Genomic DNA, 21,396 nt, shown 5'->3' on the forward strand with positions numbered 1-21,396 from the left:
AAACAAATATAAGTAATACAAAAAAATAAATAGAAAATCAAAATCGAAACGATTATGAACTAACCAGTTCCGACTCCACTAGTGACCTGTAATTATTTTTAAGGTTCTATAAATTTTCATAAAAACGCACAATTATTAATTATTAAACTTTAATTTGCCGTAACAGAAAGAAGGTGAGAGATCCTTACTTGAATCGGTATCTAAAATACTAAACTTTCTACTGCGGCTACTGGTGGTCCTTAGGTTTTCTGCATTATCCCTACGGAATCCAAAACACTTGTCACGTACCTAAAAATACCATAGGAATTCAAAATCGGTATAAAAAATCTTTTTCGGCTAATTTCAAGATTCCGGCACGAAGGCACAGCTGTGCTCCGGTGGCGGTACCACTTCCCACGGTGGCGATTTGCCTCGGCCTAACCGTTTTCGACCGATTTTAATCAGTTTCGGCTGATTTTGTATTTATCACTGCGAAAAAACACGTTAGAGGGTTTTGGTTGGGCGAAAAAATTAGAGAATGGAAACTTACTGGCGATGGAATTTTCTGGGTGCAGCGACTCCGCCGGTTCACCTTCGCGGTTGGGAATTTTTCTTCGGTCAGCGTGTAGAAAACAGAACAGTGAACACAACGGTAGAAAAATTGCACGAAACGAGAAACGGGTAGGGGCTCATCGGAGGAGGTTGTGGGTTTTACTTGCGGCGGCGCAGTTGAGCTTCGCTCGCGGTTTTCGGTTCAGCCGCTGTCCTTTTTACACTAATTTGGCCATGGGAGTGCTCAGAATCGAATTCCGAGTAGATATGAGAATTTTTACATTTTTTCGCGGTCGGATATGGCTCCAGTGTGGCGGTAATCGGCGATCGGCTCCCTTCTCCGGCGAGTAGTTCTTCTTCTCAAGCGAGAGGTTGGCAGCTAGGATTTGAGTTCAGTGTAATGCGAAATATTTATACCAATCTTGTATTAATCTAGACTGTTTATCGCGTTTGATTTTGATCATCCTATCACGTTCAAAGATGAAATGAATATGGATTGTTCATTGCAATTTGATCTCATCGTCCGATCGCGTTTAAAGATGGAACAAATCCGGGCCGTCTACACGCACAGGATCGATCCAGGGCTATTTGATCGCAGGTCATACGGATCGCTCGCATGACATCTTGCTTGGCATTGATTCAGCGTGCCTTGCCACGCAGCGTGCTCTAGTTAGTCGGGGTTGCTGACTGGACGGTTCTACGTGACAAAATTTTTTTATTTGCACTCTGATCCCAAATTTCTAATTTTTTCTTTCAAAAACACCCACCGAACCTAAATTTTCACATCTTTTTTCCTAAAATTATTTTCAATTTTATCCTTAATCTATTTTTTTTCCAAAAATTTAATAAAAAATTAAAATAAATTAATTTAAAAATAATTTTTTATATATTTAAAATGTTAAAATTAATCCGGAACAAATTTCGGAACTGAGTATTACATTAAATTTTATATAAAATCATAATAATGCATTTAAAATTCTACTAAAATTAATAATATTTGAAATATATCATGTTAATTTTATAAATATATCGTACAAAAACTCAAAGTTTAGCATTTTAGGTATGATTCTTGTAATCTTATGGTCAAAATAAATGTGAATTAACAATTCACTCAAAAGAGTATGAATTTATGAACAAATTTTATGTAAATTTTAAATTTCTTTCAAATATAAACTAGGAATAATTTCTGACATTTTTTAATCAAATTAAGTGTGAATTTTAAAATAAATTACAGAAAAATTTCAGATTCACTCAAATAGAGCCCTAGTAAATATAAACATTTTAATAAAACTAATAAGCAATGAAAAGTGATTAATGATCAAATTATAAATATTAAACTTTAAAATAAAAATATATGAAAATGAAGTTTGGAAAGATGAATATTAATTTTTTTTTTACCCCCGAAAAAGAGGAGAATGTAAGAGAAAATGGGGGAGATAGTGGTTGGTTTTGTCAGCTTGTGTTGGGTGATCACGAGTAGGCAAACAAACAGTGTACTTTCTTTCTGCACTGCAATCAATAGAAGAAAGAAAAGAATGGTAATGGTGAATGGTAACTTGGTAATGGTGACTTACACACATTTTAACACAACAACATTTATACCCTTTAAACAGAAACACATTTCAGACATACCCATTTAATTCAATTTCACATCGCCTCACCAAAAGCTTACCTTTTTCTTTTTAATGCTCTCTCTCTCGTCCTCCTCTCTCAGCTCTTTTATCTTTCCTGAAAATCGCGCTTCCTTTCTTTCCTTCTCTCTCTCTTTCGCTGGCGATATGAAGAGAAAGAGGATATGAAGAAGCAGCAGCAACAGACGATTATGGAGAGTATGAAATGGCCGTACTGATGATAATGGCACATAAAACCAGTACCAGCAAAAGCAATGCCAGTAATGTTGATGCAAAGCAAGTGTTGAAGCCAATGTTCCATGATTTTCTGGGCATGAAGCCCATGGATTCTCCTCCCTCTTTACTTCCCAAAGCCACCGATTCCACTTCTCTATCCGCCTCTTCTGCTGCTGCTCGGCCTCCCATTTCCTCCACCTCTGATCTCGCCTCCGGTACTTGTCTCTTTGTTTCTTTACCTTCTCTATTTCTTCTTTACTCTCTTTATTTCTTTTGGGTGCTCGCAATTTTTGATTTTTTTTGAACAGTATTATCATCTACTCAAACCCTTCTTCTGCTGCTAATACTTGAATGTTGAATCTACTCAAACCCTTCTTTTACTTTCTTTCCATGGATCTTTTTCTTTTTATTTTTTTTCTGTATATATTGTGTCTGATTTACTGGCTAATGTTGGCTCCGCCTGTTGAGATGAAAACTTTCTCATTCATGTTGGTCTGAGTAATTCTTTAGTTGATTAGTTGTTGTGAGGTCACTAATGTGATTGGTAACTGTTGTAGGTCATTTCTTTTGGTTGAGCTCTCTCTCTCTCTCTCTCTCTCTCTCTCTCACTCACACACACACACACACACACGCAGAAGGAAATTTACTTTGATTTGAGGAAGTTTCAAATAGGAAACAGTTTATGGAACTTCTTACTAATGTTTTGCTTTAGCTTTTTTTATTTGAGAAAGTTGCAGGTTTTTTCTTCTATTATTTTCTTTTACTTAATGTTGTTTCTCATTCTGCTGCCACTCTCTAATAAGAAAGTTAAATTGAATCCAGCTCTTCTATTTTACTTTCACTGTTACTTAAAAGAATGTGTCATTGAGAAACTTTATCAACTCATTTTGCTAAGCACCCCCATCTGCATTTGCTCATGTGGTATATGTTCTTTTCTTTCACTCTCTTTGCTGAGTCCTTATTTTCAGTTCCTCCTCTGATCAGAGTAAGTATTGGTCATTTGTCTTGAAGCTTGTGTAATCATATCCTAGGAATTGCAAGTACAGTTTTGGAAAGTGATTATTGCTTTCTCTTTTGGGATTTATCCATCAGAATTGCAAGTAAAGTTTGATTCTTTCTCTCATCAATTTGATAGAAAGACAGGTCGGGAATCATCTTGAGGGAGTTCCATTCTATGGTCCAAGAAGGGACATATCTGCAACTGAGATAAGCAATAGAGTACTAGGTAGTAAGAGAAGTAACTCGGATTCTGCCTTCACAGGTCATGATTCCCTCGACAGCAGGCATTTGATGAGCATGAAGGTAGGTGTGGAACATCTCATCATATTCTGACTTTCCCTCTGTGTCAGCTAAAAGTTCCATTTGTGCTTTCAGTTATTTGAATTTTCTGACAACTTCAACTATGTTTATTCTCAGATACTCTGCAATGGAACTGCAGGAGAGCGACTTAGAAGGATAAGTGACGATGAGGGTTTCCTTGGCGTGCCGCACCTGAGGCCTGCTTCTGCATCTCTTATCTTGCAGCCCCCAGGTGGAAGTAGAATTGACGTGGATTCTAACAAATGGGAGCGAACACTGACAATTAATGCTAATTCTGCAGTTAAGTACCCGCCTCGTGGAGGTCAATTTGTGCCTTTTATGCATCAAGTGCCTTCAAATAGGTTCAAGGATGCAAATGCTGGTCCTTCAATCATCTCTCAAACAGCCGCTGATGAGGGATCTAGGACTGGGATTAAAGGTACTGGAATTTTGACTTGTAACCACGCCAGTAGTGGTGTTGCTGAGAAAAACTCCTCCGGATTATTGTCTAGTGGGAGTAGACTGAAGTCTGGGACTCACACTTCTGAGCCTGAGTCTTCAACTCCTCCAAGGTGAGCACAAGAAAGCAGTGTATTGTCTTCTCTATATGTTCTCTTTATTGTTTGCTTTCAATTGTTTTCTCTAGGCAGACAGGTGATAATATGGTATTTTCTTGCCTTGTGGTGCCAGTCAGCAGGGATTAACATCCAGTAGCCGGCAAATGACTATATTTTATGGTGGTCAAGCACATGTTTTTGATGACGTGCATCCAAACAAGGTATATTCACTGGTTTTTTCCCCCGCAATACTGGCATTTCAATTTTATGTTACTGTTTATCTTTATATCCACATTAAATAAAATCTCATAATAGCTTTTCTGTTTTGCTGTAAGAAAACAAGAGGAACATGGAATTAGGTTTGTAAGATTACTTCCATGTGCTCGTGTTAGAAAGGCTGCATTCAGTGTGGGCATGAGAATGCCTGCATAAAATAAAGCATTGAAAATTGGGCTTATGTTTGTTTCATTGCTACTTTTATCGAAAACTTCTTTTGAAACTTGCCCCTTCCTCTTTGATTCATTAACAGACATCATCTTTATTCTCATTGACACAGAGTATAACTTAGCAAGACAAGAATATAGTGATATGTCATTTAGAAATCAAGCAGCAAGGGAAAACAAAGTAAACTCCCAACTGCAAAACGGAAAAGGCAAACGCTTACCAGAATTGAAGGAAGAAGTAAAAATCAACTAATAACAACTAGGTGATCCTAACACGACATCAACAACCACTAAATTAGAAGGAACATATGAGCAGTTTGCTGCTGATGAAGAAGCCAACTAAACCGGCTGCTGGGGTTTAGAACTGAACAAAATGTGCCGAACATCACTAAGAGCAAAGGATCTACTGGGCTACAATGCATTTGCAGCAACTGATAACACACTCCTGGAACTGCAGAGAGATTGGAGATCTAGAGAACTAGGCATTGGAAAAGACTCCAAAGTCACTAAAGCCAGCTCCAAAAGTCCTCTAAAATCCTTTCCCCTGAACCTTCATAAACTATAGTTCAAGATATACCTGGTGAACAAACATGCTGCGGAAACCAGAGTTTGTTGCATCACTACAGTATTTAAACTTGGCAGAACAGTAGACATAACCCAAGAGCTATTAGAAAGACCAGGGGAAGGTCAGGCCTTGAAAAAAATGCACTGTACTGAGACGCCTTGAAAAAACCTCCATACGACTTTCTATTCTGCACCTCCCATATAGCTGTTCGGGTTGCTAAACACGAGCTGACCACCTGCAAGACAAGGTTTTTGTGTTGCAATTCCAGAATCCTACTGAGGACCTCCAAAAGAACCTAAACCTAGCCAGAGCTTCAGAAAAACGTTAAAAAAACTCATCATTCTCCAAAGATCACACCTAAGCATATTCTTGTCCCTCCCCCCCCCCCACCCCCAAATAAGAAAGTGTTTCAAGTCAAAGATTTAGAACCTCACATCCACAATTCTGAAGGTAGACTCTCCCAATGCTCCGCACATAGGTAGGCTGCCACCAGATCTTGTTCCCTACCAACAAACATAATATTCTTTGTATAGGTAGGCTGCCCCCAGATCTTGTTCCCTACCAACAAACATAATATTCTTTGTTCTTCTTCTCAACTCCTTTATTTCATTAAGCCGCTGGTTAACATGCACGAACATAATATTCTTTATTCTTCTTCTCAACTCCTTTATTTCATTACCCACAAAATTAACAGCCCAAGGAGCAAAACCTTTAGTTATGATATTGCTACTATATAATTGCTCAAAATGCCGAACACAATGAACCACCCCCGTTGAAATTCCTAATAAAAACAAGTGATTCTTTACAGCCAAGAATTCTACACATTAGAGTGCAGAATATCATAATTCTTTTGAAAGATACATTTAATGTCTTTCAACCAATCCGGCACCACCCCTGCAATACCCATGGGATCTAGCTTCCCTTGTGCCTAGCCATGTATATTGGATTTTGGACACCCATTCTTAGGAAGACACCAAACAGAAGATTGAGCTGATGAAGGGTTTCCGGGAAAGATATCCACCTCTAATAAATAAATGAAGAGATCGTTCAAAGAAGAAGCCTGACAGTCCCCTAAAGCCCATACATTCCCCTGAACCCAAAATTTTCTGTTTGAACACTCATTCTTTCCAAGCCGACTAAATTGATCAAGATACCACAGAAAAAAGAAACCAAAAAGACATCAATCGCTCCCTACTTAGACAAAGACCATTTCAAGAGTTAAACATGTCCACTAGGAAAACACCATCCATAATGCCTCGGTGCTTTAAAACCTCAAAAGCATTAATAACTTGCACTTCCAATTAATGGACTGAACCTATTGCTGGCTTGTGGTTTTGCACCCTCAACCTGAGTACTCACTCCACTGAAATAGGCACTTAGACTATGCTTGTGATGCTCACCTACAATTTACTAAGAGATGGCTCTCTGTTTCAACACTTTCCTCACAGAAAGGGCAAACACGTGCTATGTCTAACCTAATATTATAATGCTGCAAATAACTCTGTTGAGGCCTCATCTTCCCCAACCTAATTTATAATACTGACATACAATGACTTCAATCTTTTCAAGAGCCTTTGCTTGCAAACCAAAAACTCTGTTGAGGCCTCACTTTTCCCAACATCAACTCTGATTTCCATTACCTATAGGACTTCATAGAGAATGGCACATCAACATTGTCCAAACCAACATATCCTAACTAGACCTTGATGGGGATACCAACTGTTGAGACTTGAGGAAAAATTGAGTGAGAAATTGAGAAAGTTAAGAAGGATAAAGAGCACAATACAATGAAGAAAGAAGGAAAATGTTATGTTTCCGAAATTAGGATTTTGTCATTAGGCAGTTATCTAAAATTTCCGATTCTAGAATTTGCTTCTTCTCATTATTGCGATTTTTTATCGTAGTTCACCAAAGGGAGCTGCTATCTTGAATCTCGTTAGAGAGAACTCAAATCTCGTACTATAAAATAATATACTGACTTGTTTTTATTAATAGCAAATATACTTTTTTATATAAAGGTTACAATTCTTATTTAGGAATTTTAATATAATTAGTAATATAAATATAATTAGAAATATCTTACTAAAATATTGAAAATCTTATATTATTTAGGAATCTAACATTAATAGCAAATCATTTACTACTTAATGATCCAATACTAATTAGGATTTTATTTTACTATTTAAAAATGTAATACTAATTAGAATTTCATATTTACTATTTAGGAATTTAATACTAATTAGGATTTTATATTTAATTGAACTTCCACATTTTATTTATGTCTTATAAATGCGTCCATAACATTACTCTCTCCTGGTCATCAAGTTTGTTCTTAAGCTTGAGATGTGGATATAACTGCGTTGTCGGTCTTTTCTTGTTGTTCAGGACCAGTGTCGCGTTCAATATCGAGGTAGAACAACCATTTAAATTGGTGACTCCGAACAAATAGCTCATCGCAGTTGTAACACAATCTCTTTAGCCTCATTTCTGTCATCTCCACCTCTTCTTGATTTCTTTATAAATGGAGATGAACCGTTATCAGATTGTGTCGTAACGTTGCTGCCCTATGGAGTTGGTATTTTTTTAATTGAATTGTTATGTTTGGTCACGGACTGAGAATTGTCAATATAATTGTGTTCGGTTATACCCCATTATTGTTGTTCCCTTTCAAAAACGTTGGTCATACTCGTTTCATGTATAAGAGTGGTGGGTGATTGCATCTCAATCTCTAAACGGAGAGAATCCATCAATCATGTTGTGAACAAACTTACCTACTGATCAACCCGAATGACTTATTTGCTCTTGCCAATTTTTCTTGGAACTGCCTCTAGTAGTCTGTAACGGATTTCGTCTGTTTCAAGTTTACCAGTTCCCCCAACAGGTTACTTCCTGTTGGCGGCCCAAATTTCAAAGAATAATAGTTTTTGAATTCAGTCCAGTTGAGTGTAGGTTGTTCAGATTCTAACTAGTGATACCATAATTTCGCCTCTCCAAACATATGGAAGGCAGCCAATCTCACCTTATCCTTTTTTGGTGTGTGTTGGTTGGCAAAAAACTTTTCACATCGATGCAATTATATTAGAGGATCTTCAGAGCCATCGAACGTTGGAAAGTCTAACTTGGTGTAGCGGGAAACAGCTCTATTTCCTGGATAATTGTTTGCATTCCGTGATTGACTTTCGGTGTGAAGCACTTGAGGTGCCTGTTCCCGAGGGTGGTTATTGCTTGCAATCTCTTCTGATTCTGTTCGTCTATCACGATTAAAGCTAGCCAGTATCTCTTTAAATTGCAAAGATAACTTCTACAACTAGCTGCCCAATTGTCTTTTAATCTCTGTATTCCGTGCCTCGTTTGAGGCCAGGGCTTCTTGAAGCATTAATCATAGATCTTCTTTTATTGCAGAGTTGTTCATCGTGTTAGGCTCTGATAGTAATTTGTTAATTTTCGAGATCAAAATCTTGCCATTAGGCAGTTATCTGGAATTTTCGATTCCAGAATTTTCTTTTTCTCCTTGTTGCGATTTCTTGAGTAAAGTATTTTATAAAAATAGATTACAACTCATCAAAGGGAGCTGCTACCTTGAATATTGTTAGAGAGAGCTCCAATCTCGTATTTTAAAATAATATTTTAACTTGTTTTTATTAATATCTAGCATACTCTGCTATATAAACATTATAATTCTTATTTATGAATTTTAATTTTAAATTTAATTAAGAATATTTTAGTAAAATATTGGAAATCCTATACTATTTAGTAATCTAATATTAATGGAAAATTATATGCTATTTAAGAATCTAATACTAATTAGAATTTCATGTTTACTATTTAGAAATCTAATATTAATTAGAATTCCATATTTAATTGAACTTCAATCTCTTAGTTAGGCCTTATAAATGCGTGTATAGCAGAAAAGTTGCTAAAATATTTTTGATTGATTTTTTCAGCATACATTCAGCTCCTTAAATAGAAAACAAACTTAAGGTAGTCAACATAAACATTAAACCAGATTTAATGATTATGTAACTTCCGAAAAACAGATTTCCAATACTGATTTAATGAAGATCTGCATATTTCCAACAATTTGTATTAATTTTCTGCATATTTCCAAGAACTTGTGTTAATTTGCTGCATATTTCCAACACTTTGTGTTAATTTTTCTGGAGATTTACATCAGTCTTTATTCAAAAAAAAGACTCATAATTCAACACTAACAACTCCCCAAAAACTGCACCATACCCCTCACTCCCAATCAAATAACACTCTCCTCAAAGGGGACCTCCAACACCCTATCAGAATCCATTCATGAGCCAAATAAACAAATAAACCTGCTTGAAGCATCGGTAAATGGAAAACCTTGGGAAATAGATTTTCAAGACCTAATCTCAACCCAAATGCTTAACCAAAAGTATCCTCCCTCTATAACCAGATGATAGAAAAAACAATATTGAGTCATCTAACCCGTGAAATCCATCATTTCTCCACTCTTCGTAATATCCTTTCAGACCCTAAACACTCTTGCGGGAATTGGTGTGGGAAAGGAAGTGCCAGACAATGTAATCATACAACTAACAGATAAACCTCCGCCAAGGACCCTCTACGTCTGCTTTCATAAAAGAAAGGAGCCTTAACATCTACCTCAAAATTCCAAGGCCATTTAAACAGCAGGCCTTGTCTCAAATCCAGAATAGTACCTAACCTTAGGCTCCTTGAACTTTTACTATTAACCCCATTGTGGAGTTAACAAAATGGATCTATTGGGCAGCCTCACTTTCTCCATACACTTCAACTTCTGCACAACCAATCTACTCCTCAACCCATCCAACAACCGTTTCCCGGTCTCCAAAGCCTCTGGATTATTCCCTAAAGAAAGACCAAGATATGAAACTGGAACATTTGCTACTTTAAATATGAAACGGCAATCTCATCCATTCTATATTTTCTATTGTCTTCAAAAGATCTTGAGACTCGGTTAGCTTTACAAGAAACCACCAAATTGATTGAAAAATTTTTCATCTCAAGCCTTGAAAATAGTAGCCACAAATTCAACCTAAACCCTCTTTGTGACAGCTTCATATTTTCATCCCAGAAATCAGTAAATTCCAATCAGGTGTGAAAAGAAGCCCTTCTCTTGCCACCAGTGGGACATCCTCCTTCCAGATAAACACAAACCCGCTGTTTTTATGGATTTCGATAACTTTCACCACACTGCTTACCTTGTTTAGAATCTCCATTCTGACCTCATTGAACCCCAAAATACTCTTTAACCCACAACATAGGAAGACAATCATTCTATTCCTATATGGTTTGAAAATGAAACTCATTCCAACACGCAAGAGATCATTCAGCTAATCATTTATCCCGTTATTGGAAGCCTTCACAGCATAAGGAGCACCAAAACCTCTGGTTTTTGTCTACACTTGACACTGGCTCTCTTAACACATTGGATGCTGTCCCTAATCCTCTTTTATTTTTTTTTTATGTGAAACATGCCACCGTCGGACTTTGGACTCTTGCTTTCTGAATTCCTTAGAAATAGTCGCTCACTACAGCACAAACTCCATTTGCTAACTTCACTCTTTTAGTAACTTCATCAATATGGCCGTACCTGACAAACTGAAAAACTGTTGATTTACCAGGCCTGATTCTATTAAACACAAAGACACTTTCACACACCTGTAGTTCTCCAAAAAAAGACCAAAGCTTTCTGATATATGCTAATTAGTGCAGGTTATCTACGGACACTGTGGAGAGGCCATCTTCTGGCTGATGATGCTGCTAGTTCCGAAATCTTTGATGACTGTTACCTTTCTTCAACCCTGACCCACTCTCTTTTCCAATCCTCTCTGGGAAGATCTTTCTCACGCTCAGAAACCACTCAAAAAGTTCTACAGACCTTCAGTTCACCTTTGTCCATGTACCTTTTGAAAAATATCAAAAAAGACTTCTGTCTCAGGCTAGATTTACTGGTCTATATAAATGAGTAAACAGGTTTACTGTTCTAGCCACTAGCCCTTAGTTTCACTAATGGTGGGTGGTCTGCGTGCATGATCCTGTATTTCTAAAGTGCAACTAGTTGAATTAGAGATGATATGAGTTATTTGATTATCTTTCTTCAATGGTCTACTGGTCTTTAATTCTTCCTGACGGCATCTCTGCAAATTCATAGTGCTGCTTGTGGCCTGGTGCCCAACTACCAGTAGCTTGCATACGATATCTCCTTCTGTAGACTTATGGCCAGTTGATATGTTGTTATATCCAATTTAGCTTGATTGGAGGAAATTTTATGTTTGTGACTGCTTTATTTACTTATTTTTTAATCTGATCCATTCAGAAATGCAACCATTTTTTTATTTCTGCTGTACTTTCATTGCTGATTCTGATTCTTGGAGTAAGAATTCCGCTGACTGAAGTTTTAGTCCAAAGGGTGTTAGCTTAGATTGAGACCACACACACATATATATATTAAACAAGGGCACATTTTTCTTTTATGGGTCCATAGGAGGTCCCTTGGGTGTATGATAGGTGTAGAATGTAGCCAATTGCCTCTCTGCCTTTAAAGTCCCTCTCATGGGCCCCGAAGGTCTCAGCGGATTCCAGTGAAGAATCCGCAATATCTGGGATGAGAAGCGAGAGGGGAAGATTTCCCATCACGCATGATCTGAACCACCTCCACCTGAAGAACTGGTCAACACTATCCACTAAGCCGAACGGATCTGCCAGCCACCACGTCTCCATAGCACGTTCTCCATAGCTGCTGGATTTTCTGCTATTTTTCTTATCCTTATTGTACTGCATATCTGTTATTTGCCTTATCCAGAGTCGTAGAAGTAGGAGGCGGTTGTCTCCTTTTTGTGTATTTAAACCCCCACATCATGAATGAAAGGCAGATCATTTTTACCCAGAAATTACAGGTATTTTCTAACATTTGGTATGAGAACGGGCTTGGGAATCAGCTACACGATCAGCCATGACAACAAATAAGGAAAGAATCGAAAACCTTGAGACAGGGCTGGGAGGCTTGCAGGACAGCGTAAGCCAACTGGAACTTGGAATGACTGAAATCTGCGGGCGATTGAAGAAAATTTGCAGCGCCTTTCCGACTCCATAATTCGAAACCGAGACCGATCCACCGGTCACTCCTTCGGGAGACCAGTGATGGTTCAGCCGCACTCGGAGGAAGAGAACGAACGAACAAAGGCAGGGTAACAAGGGCCTTACCCACGACTGACCAAGTTGGATTTCCAATGTTTGCTAGAGATGACCCCACTGAGTGGTTCAGCCGAGTAGAATAGTTCTTCGAATTTTAGGGAACCATCGACCAGGTTTCACTAACAGCTTTTCACCTTGAAGGAGAGGCAAATCAGTGGTGGCAATAGTTGCAGAGAACGTACCAAGAGGAAGGCCACACAGTGACTTGGACCGAATTTATTGAGGAACTCTGGGCCCGCTTCGGGCCGACTGAGTGTGAAGATTTCGACGAGGTCTTGTCCAAAATCCGTTTGGTGGGCTCATTAAGGGATTATCAAAAAGAATTTGAGAGGCTGGGTAACCGAGTTCAAGGTTGGACCCAGTGTGCCCTTGTGGGCACCTTCATTGGCAGGCTTAAGCCAGAGATCGCTGATGGAATCCGTATGTTTAAACCCAGAACCTTGAAAGACACAATTAGCCTGGCCCGCATGAAAGAAAATTGGTTGGGGCAGCAATGCCAGGTGGGTCGGTTTGGGCGTAACCTGACCTTTGGCCTGACCACCAGTCCGCCGAGAACCCTAGCCTCCGAAACCAAATAGCCAAAACAACTCTCCTAGGAGGAAGCTCAAAGGCAGGGTGCACAAGGGCTATGCTTCCATTGCGACGAAAAATATACAACCGGCCACCGATGTCGGCGAGATCAGCTCCTCGTTCTCGAAGGGAACCCCATCGAAGTAGGGGAAAATCTGGAAGAAGAGGAACCCGAGATTTCACTCCACGCTCTGTCGAGATGGACATCCAACCGCACAATGAGAGTCTCAAACACCATCAAAAGGCAGAAAATCGCGGCCCTCACTGGTAGCGGATCCACCCACAATTTCATTTGTGAGAGATTGGCAAACGGATTGAACCTTCCCATGGTGCCAACCAAGCCGTTTACAATTCGGGTCACCAACGGACAACCACTCCAGTGCGATGGACAATTCAAAAATGTCCTAGTCAACCTTCAAGGTACTTAATTCTCCCTAACCTTTTGTCTTTACCACTGATGGGTTTGGATATGGTTTTAGGAATTCAATGGCTGGAGAAATTGGGGACAGTCACATGTGATTGGAAGCGATTGACAATGGAGTTCTCTTGGGAACGACAAGTCCGACGGTTGCAGGGAGTAGGTGGCCAAGCTATATAGCCAACATTGCTGAAGGCTCTGTCAAAGGTTCTCAGGCAGAGGCCCTCTGTCATGGCCATCTGCTTTGACGGGCAGACTCCCAGTCGCCTCACAGAGGTGAGGACACAGGAAACTCTTCACCCAGATTTTCAGAAATTTTTGGAGGAATTTTGTGATATTTTTTAGGAGCCAGAAGGGTTACCACTAGTGAGAGGACTTGACCACCGCTTTCCATTGAAGGAGGGAACAAACTAATAAATGTGAGGCCTTACAGGTATGCCCACTTTCAAAAATTTGAGATTGAAAAACAAGTACAGGAGATGCTGAAAACATGAATTATTAAAACCAGTGTTGGTCCCTTTTCATCCTCGGTATTATCGGTAAAAAAAAATGGGATTTGGAGATTCTGTACTGATTACAGGGTCCTTAATGCGGTCACCATCAAAGACCGTTTTCCGATTCCGACAGTGGATGACATGTTAGATGAGCTCCAAGGAGCCACTTATTTTACTAAGTTAGACCTCACTTCAGGATACCACCAAATCAAAATGCATCCCGAAGACACACATAAGACGACATTTCACACGCACAACGGGCACTATGAGTACTTGGTTATACCATTTAGCCTATGCAATGCACCCTCCACCTTCCAGGCAGTCATGAATTCTATTTTCAGGCCCCATCTCCCCTAATTCATCTTGGTGTTTTTTGATAACATCTTGATTTACAGTTCCACTTAGTTAGCCCACCTAGAGCATGTGAGAATTACCTTTGGGATTTTGAGGCAACAACAGTTCTTTCTCAAACAAAAAAGGTGCATGTTTGGCAAACAGGAACTTGAATATTTGGGACACATAATTACGGCTAGCAGTGTGAAGGTGGACCAAAGAAAGATACAAGCTATGTTACAGTGGCCCTGACCTAGTACTATCAACGACCTTCGCGGATTCTTGGGGCTCACCGGTTACTATCGTAAGTCTGTACAAAATTATGGCAGTATTGCTAGGCCACTCAATAATCTATTAAAAAGGGGCAACTTCCTTTGGACTTCTGAAGTAGAATCAACTTTTGACGCCCTTAAACAAGCCATTACCACCAGACCAACCTTAGCCCTACCAAACTTCATAGACCCCTTTACCATTGAGACTAACGCTTCAGGACATGGAATTGGAGCAGTCCCTCACCCAACAGGGGAAGCCAATAGCCTACATGAGTCGAGTCCTAGGGGCCTTAAACCCAAATTGGTCTACTTATGCCAAGGAACTACTAGCCGTTGTCATAGCCATCCAAACCTGGCGACCATATTTGATGGGGCATAAGTTCTATATACAGACCGAGCACAACAGCCTCAAGCATTTGTTGGACCAGCGCATCACCACTCCAAAACAGCAAAAGTGGGTTTCCAAATTGTTTGGGTATGATTACGAGATAATCTACCGACTTGAAAAGGAAAATAAGGCCGCTGATGCACTATCAAGACAAGTCATAGGGGCCACCCTCGACACCTCGTTTGTGGGTAAACATCAGATATGGGATGATATCAAAACCGAAACAGAGTAGGACCGCTACATGCAGAAACTCCAGAAATCAACCAAGCAAGCCCCCCGATAATCCATATCGTTGGCAAGATTGCCTTCTCTTTTACAAAGGACAGGTCGTGATCCCTCCCCACTCCCGGCTCATTCACCAACCCTTACAGGCTTATCATGACTCTCCCCTTGGAAGGCATTCTGGAGCGTTGCGGACATATAAGCGGCTAGCTCAACAATTTTATTGGCCTTCCATGAGAAAGACTGTCCAAGAGTATGTGGGCCAGTTGTGAGACTTGCCAAAGAAACAAGTCTGAGACCTTGGCACCCACGGGATTACTACAGCCCCTACCAATCGCATGTCAAGTCTGGGACGACATCACTATGGATTTCATTGAAGGGTTGCCCTCATAGGAAAAGGATACCATTCTGGTAGTTGTGGACCACCTCAGCAAATTAGCTCACTTCTTGGGCCTCTCTCATCCTTGTACAGCCAAGACAGTCGTAGAGAAGTTTGTAAACAGAGTTGTAAGGCTCCATGGAATGCCCAAGACCATTATTAGCGACAAAGATCCCATCTTTATCAGCAAATTTTGGCAAGAGTTTTTTAAGATGTCAGGAACACAGTTTAAAATGAGTTCTGCTTACCACTCTCAAACCAATGGACAATTCGAAGTGGTCAACCGCTGCTTTAAACAGTACCTCAGAAGTCTAGGCCACCTGCGCCCTAACAAATGGCATGCGATGTTACCATGGACCAAGTTCTGGTATAACACCACCTTCCACTCATCTATTGGGATGACTCCTTTTCAAGCTCTCTACGGAAGACCACCTCCAGTCGTTCCGAACTACAAGTCTCAAGAAACACCAGTAGCAGAAGTTGATCACCAGCTGGCAGCCCGAAATGTTCTCCTACAACAACTTAAATCCATCTTACAGGCTGCCCAGAATCGCATGCAACAATTGGCCAATCCTAAGAGACGGCACATTGAATTTCAAAAAGGCGATTGGGTTTTCCTAAGGCTACGGCCCTACCGTCAACAGACAGTTTTCAAGAGAGCTCTCCAAAAGCTCGCATGTAAGTTCTACGGCCCCTATCAGATTCTCCAACGCATAGGGCCCGTCACATACAAACTCAAACTGCCAGAAGGTTCACGCATTCACCCCGTTTTTCATGTATCCCTGCTCAAACAACAAATTGGAGATTCCACAGTTACCTGTACTGAATTACCATCCACCAATGAGGACGGTAAACTCCTATCAGAAGAGGAAGAAATAAGAAATTAGCCATTTTTCTTATGATGGTAGGTTTTATCTTACCAAAGGTTTCTGTTCTCCAGTCTCCACAGTTATCAACAGAAGAGGTTATCCAACATTTAGTTCACTTAAGATGTGCAATTCTCATGAAAGATCGAGTTTCCTTTATTAGTATGTCTAGCATTTAAGATGTTCAAAGTTCTTGAAGAGATTACATGAACGGGTTATTTTTGGTGAATGTTAGTTGTCTTTATGGTGAAATATCAAAATTCAAAACAAAATGGGACAGCTGCAGGACTTCTTGACAGGCACTAGTACCAAACAAGATATTCTTTAAATAGTAGCATTTCTGGTGGGAACTTGTGTAATTAACTTGTACATTCAAAAAATTGTCTCCTGTTGTTTCTTTGAGGGTTGTTCAATAACCAAAATTCCTGAGGGTTTTGGACTGTTGAGTATCTTATTCTTAAATATTCATTAATATGTTCATTCCTTTACTTGTCTGCGGGGGGTGCAATTTCAGGCAGATGTTATAATGGCCTTAGCTGGATCCAATGGAGGATCTTGGTCAACGACCTACTCTGCAAAATCTATCATGAAGCCTGTCAATGAAAGTAACATACCCAGTGGAGAATCTGAAGGAGGTGGAAATGTCAATAGAGCGTTCCCGCAGGAATTTCATGGAATTTTAGCTGCCATTGGCAATACTAGTCAAGGAATTGGTTCTGCTGATCGAATCTCAACACCTGGAGGTAATCCCTTTAAGCTTATACATTTTCAGCATGAAGCTTTTTACTTTTGGCTGCATTTATACGGATTACTTTTGGATGAAGAGTACATGAAAATATATTGTTAAATGTGAATAATTTTCTTCGGATGCTTCTAACCCGATACATGAGCAATTCAAATCATACTACAGCTTAATTACTTGAATTAGTTGAGACATTGCTTTCGTGTAGCAGGTTATCATATGATGATGTGAATTATTATTTTTTGGGTATTAATAACACGTTCATTACGTATTGCTTCTTTCTGTTGAAATGCAGGCGGTCATCACAGTGGCGGAGTTACAGGGAAAGAGTCCCGAAACTCCATTCAAGCAGCAGATCCTATTATTGAAGAGAACAAACGAGTGTAATCTTCAGTAATTGCGGTAATTTCAATATTGTTTTTAGCTGTCTGGGTAGGAAGATTTGGGTCCTCTTCTCTGATTTCTTCTTTATTTTCTTCCATCATTTTCCTTTTCTCTTTGTTTACGGGGCTGAGAGAAAGAAAGAGACAGAGAGGAGAGGTTTAGTGTACTAATCCTATCTTGTTCATAGAGGAATCAAAGTCAAGAATGACATATCTTTTTTCATATTTTTTCACCATATGCTTCTTTTTTTCGCGCTTCCATCAACCATCTGCGTTTCGAAAACCAAAATGGATCGATTTAACATATCAAAATAGATTCACACAATCTTAGTTGTAAATCATATGATTTTGTTCATATAAAAGAATATCAACTCGAGCTTTTAAGTAACAAAACTTAATAATAGCTTTTGGTTTGAGTGGATAAACCAAGTATTTTATCTAACATTAGCCTATTATTATATATAGTTATCAAAATTCTGAAAGAAAGACTTTCAATTTCTGTTATTATACACATTCTTATTTGAAGGATTTTGTAGGTTTATTCATCGGGACTTTATAAGTTTTCAAAAATTGAATTTCAATTATTTGTGGAAACATATCAATTAGTAAAACCGTTGATAAAAGAAAGAGATGCTGTATATGAATCACTCGTATATTAGTCCTGTCCATATTTAAAAGAATATTAGCTTTACCTATAAGAGACAAAAAGATTTTTCACCAAATATGGTATTTACATTTTTGCTATATTAGCAAACATTTAAATAAAAAATTAATTTACATGGGTAATAATTATAGTTTATTAAATATATATATATATAAGTGGTAAATGATATATTAAAATATATGTGATTATTGAGCAAATTAATTCAATAAAAAGTAATTTTAGGTGGAGTTGTTTGATGCATTGAAAGTAAACATTCTGTTGTGTAGTAATAAGCATAAGAAAAAGTGATGGATTTGAATTTCCAAAAATTTTGAGAATACAACATATTTGTGTTTCATTTATTAATCATAATCAAATTTTACTTGAGAAATATAAATTCAGTAAATAATATTAATTAACTTTAAATTAATAAAAAATAATTTTAAAATAGATTAATTATATATATATATATTTATAAAGAATGTCAAATTATCATAAGTTTCTAGAACGTTTTGTAGTTATATATAATTTTTAACGTACGGAGTAATGCCAATTTCAATCAGTGTGACTTGGCATATGACAAGGGTCGGTGGGTCTACATCATATATATATATATATATATATATATATATATACACACAAGTACGATATATGTATATGCATGTGTATATGTACTTGAATGATAATAATTATTAATGCAAAGAAAAAAAAAAGAGCAAATTGTTTTTTGGTTTTATATTATTAGGGACAAAATGGAAGATCAATCATGTAACCACAAGTGAATATGGGCTGTCTTTGTTCTTCAAAATTATTAAAATGACTCTATTAATTACCTCCCTCGTAGCCAGAATCATGCACATGAAATCCATTATCTTTCTGATTATATATATATATATATATATATATATATACGTATATATTGTTTTCTATATTTTAAGATATGTTTTATAATTCACTTAATTCTTTGAATATGCAAAAGGGCAAAAATTCAAATACATGTGTAATAATGTAAATATTATATAGATACATATATATATATGTGTGTGTATATATAATTCCATGACATCCCACAAGTGATTTCTGGTATTTTTTGTCCTCTTTCTTGTCTGTTTTCTCCATATCTTTCTCATCAAATCCTTCCAAATTCCACCCATGTAAGTACAGACATCCATTCTTCCAAACACAGCCGACCTCATCAGCAACCTCCCAACTCAACTCTGTATTATCCTTCAACTTACCCATATACACGCACCTATATATATATATATATATATATATATATATAGACACACACACACTCATTCCCCACCTACATATATTTGTCATTACACCCCACATATGATATGGCTATGGCTACTCTCTCTGAAGCTTTTGCAGACCACCATCTTCATTCTCCCCGTATCCTTCCTCTAGATTTCAACTCTGTCGATACCGTACCTGAATCTCACCGCTGGCCTATTTCCGACGACTTATTCGCCGCCGACCACCGGCTTTCTATACCGGTAATTGATCTCCAGGACCCTAATGCGAGTCAACTTGTGGTGCATGCATGTGAAACGTGGGGTGCGTTTCAACTGATAAACCAAGGGGTTCCCACGGAGGTTGTGGAGGAGGTGGAGGCGGAGGCGAAGCGGCTCTTCTCTCTCCCGGCTCAACAGAAGTTCAAGGCCACGCGCCAGCCCGGCGGAGCCACCGGCTACGGCGTTGCTCGGATCTCCCCATCTTTCTCTAAATATATGTGGCATGAAGGTTTTACTGTCATGGGTTCGCCGCTTCATCATGCTATGCAACTTTGGCCAGAGCCAGCTGATGATTATACACGGTTTTGGTTTGTATACTATATTATTATTTTCCATGCAAATCCATGCACGTAAACAAATTAATTTATACACGAACTAATTAAAACCTAAATAACAGCCACAAGAAGACCGTGCAAATTATATATATATATATGTTCACATAATTATAATTGAGTGCTTAATTAATTAATTAATTAAAAGGGATTTGTTTTTTTAAGTTTAAACGATATCATTTAGTTTTTTTTTTTGGTAAAACAATTAATTTTTAGTTCAAATTTACTAAAATATAAACAATTAAAACTATTAATATTCAGCCGCACTTGATATCTCAAAGTCAATAGTGATTCAACATTGATAGATTATTTTCAAAATTTAACATTTATTATAACTTAATTTTTATTTTTTATTTTTGTTACAATTTAATTTCCAATAATTTTTTTCTGTTTCAAATTCTTAATTTTTTTATTAAAAAAATTAACGTAGTTAAACTATATTTATATACTTTAAGAAATACTTCAAAAAATAACATTGATTAATTGATTAAATTAATAATTAATAACAATGAAAAAATATTATGGACCATAATCTTGTAATACATGTCCTGGTAATTAGACCTAAAATTAATAAATAAAAAAATTATGTTAATTTTTTAAGAAAATGGTACTTATAAATTTTAAGGAAAAACCCAGGAGACTCTCCTCTCGTTTCTGAATGTTGGGTTTTGATATTAAATTAACTGCATGCATGCAGTGAGATAATAGAAAATTATCAGAAGAAAATGAAGATGGTGGCAGAGCAAGTAACACAACTCATCTTCAACTCACTGGAAATCGACAAGGAAGATGCCAACTGGGTTGACTCGGCCTTCGCCGCTCTACAACTCAACTGGTACCCTTCGTGCCCGGACCCGACACGAGTGATGGGTCTAGCTCCCCACACCGACACTTCTCTCATAACCCTTCTGCACCAGAACCAAACCAGCGGTCTCCAAATTTTCAAAGAAGGCTGCGGTTGGGTGTCAGTGCCGCCTCTGAAAGGTGCGCTGGTCGTTAACGTCGGTGACCTCTTGCATGTTGTTTCAAACGGTCGATTCCAAAACGTTCTCCACCGTGTGATGGTCGACCTGAGCCGGAGTCAAAGATTATCAGTGGCTTACTTTTATGGACCGCCGCTTGATTTTAGAGTTAGGCCTCTTGTTAAGCTGTCGAGTCAAGTACCTCGGTACCGACCTGTGACTGTTGAGGAGTATGCTGTCATGAAGGGAAAGAGTTTTGAGAGAGCCATGTCTCTAATCAGAATTTAATTAATCTACTTCTCTTTTTGGTTTTCTTCTTAGTTAATGTTTATAAGATTGTTAATTTGATTTTATATAATTAGTGCATGTTTTTGTACAAAGTGAAAATTATAATAATAATAATACTGGAAATAGCTGTTGA

General features: G+C 38.1%; 2 protein-coding genes across 3 annotated transcripts; both read left to right on the top strand.

Annotated features, from left to right (window-relative positions):
- Nucleotides 1-2,159: 2,159 nt before the first annotated feature.
- On the top strand, nt 2,160-17,743 carry TIFY8 (TIFY domain protein 8). 2 transcript variants are annotated; one of them, XM_022037799.2, is made up of 7 exons: nt 2,160-2,593; nt 3,514-3,680; nt 3,795-3,909; nt 3,979-4,249; nt 4,368-4,455; nt 16,908-17,136; nt 17,431-17,743. In XM_022037799.2, exons 1-7 carry the CDS (start codon nt 2,368-2,370, stop codon nt 17,520-17,522), a joined length of 1,188 nt encoding a protein of 395 aa, XP_021893491.1. In that variant the 5' UTR covers nt 2,160-2,367; the 3' UTR covers nt 17,523-17,743. The 2 variants fall into 2 exon arrangements, with proteins under 2 accessions (XP_021893491.1, XP_021893490.1); XM_022037798.2 differs by having other exon boundaries at nt 3,795-4,249.
- A 1,696-nt stretch (nt 17,744-19,439) lies between these two features.
- On the top strand, nt 19,440-21,386 carry LOC110811373 (gibberellin 3-beta-dioxygenase 1-like). The gene is made up of 2 exons (XM_022037863.2): nt 19,440-19,989; nt 20,711-21,386. The coding sequence occupies exons 1-2, from the start codon at nt 19,505-19,507 to the stop codon at nt 21,261-21,263; spliced, it is 1,038 nt and encodes a 345-aa protein (XP_021893555.2). The 5' UTR covers nt 19,440-19,504; the 3' UTR covers nt 21,264-21,386.
- The last annotated feature ends 10 nt before the right edge of the window (nt 21,387-21,396 follow it).

This window comes from Carica papaya, chromosome 7 (genome assembly GCF_054855325.1).
Source record: "Carica papaya isolate Zhongbai chromosome 7, ASM5485532v1, whole genome shotgun sequence".
Classification (NCBI taxonomy): domain Eukaryota; kingdom Viridiplantae; phylum Streptophyta; class Magnoliopsida; order Brassicales; family Caricaceae; genus Carica; species Carica papaya.

Excerpts from the sequence above, each read along its gene's own strand:
- TIFY8 (XM_022037798.2), top strand. The coding sequence starts at position 2,368 with ATGGCCGTACTGATGATAATGGCACATAAAACCAGTACCAGCAAAAGC. Across the intron at positions 2,594-3,513 it reads CACCTCTGATCTCGCCTCCG|AAAGACAGGTCGGGAATCAT; the intron begins GTACTTGTCTCT and ends TCAATTTGATAG. Across the intron at positions 3,681-3,794 it reads GGCATTTGATGAGCATGAAG|ATACTCTGCAATGGAACTGC; the intron begins GTAGGTGTGGAA and ends GTTTATTCTCAG.
- LOC110811373 (XM_022037863.2), top strand. The coding sequence starts at position 19,505 with ATGGCTATGGCTACTCTCTCTGAAGCTTTTGCAGACCACCATCTTCAT. Across the intron at positions 19,990-20,710 it reads GATGATTATACACGGTTTTG|TGAGATAATAGAAAATTATC; the intron begins GTTTGTATACTA and ends GCATGCATGCAG.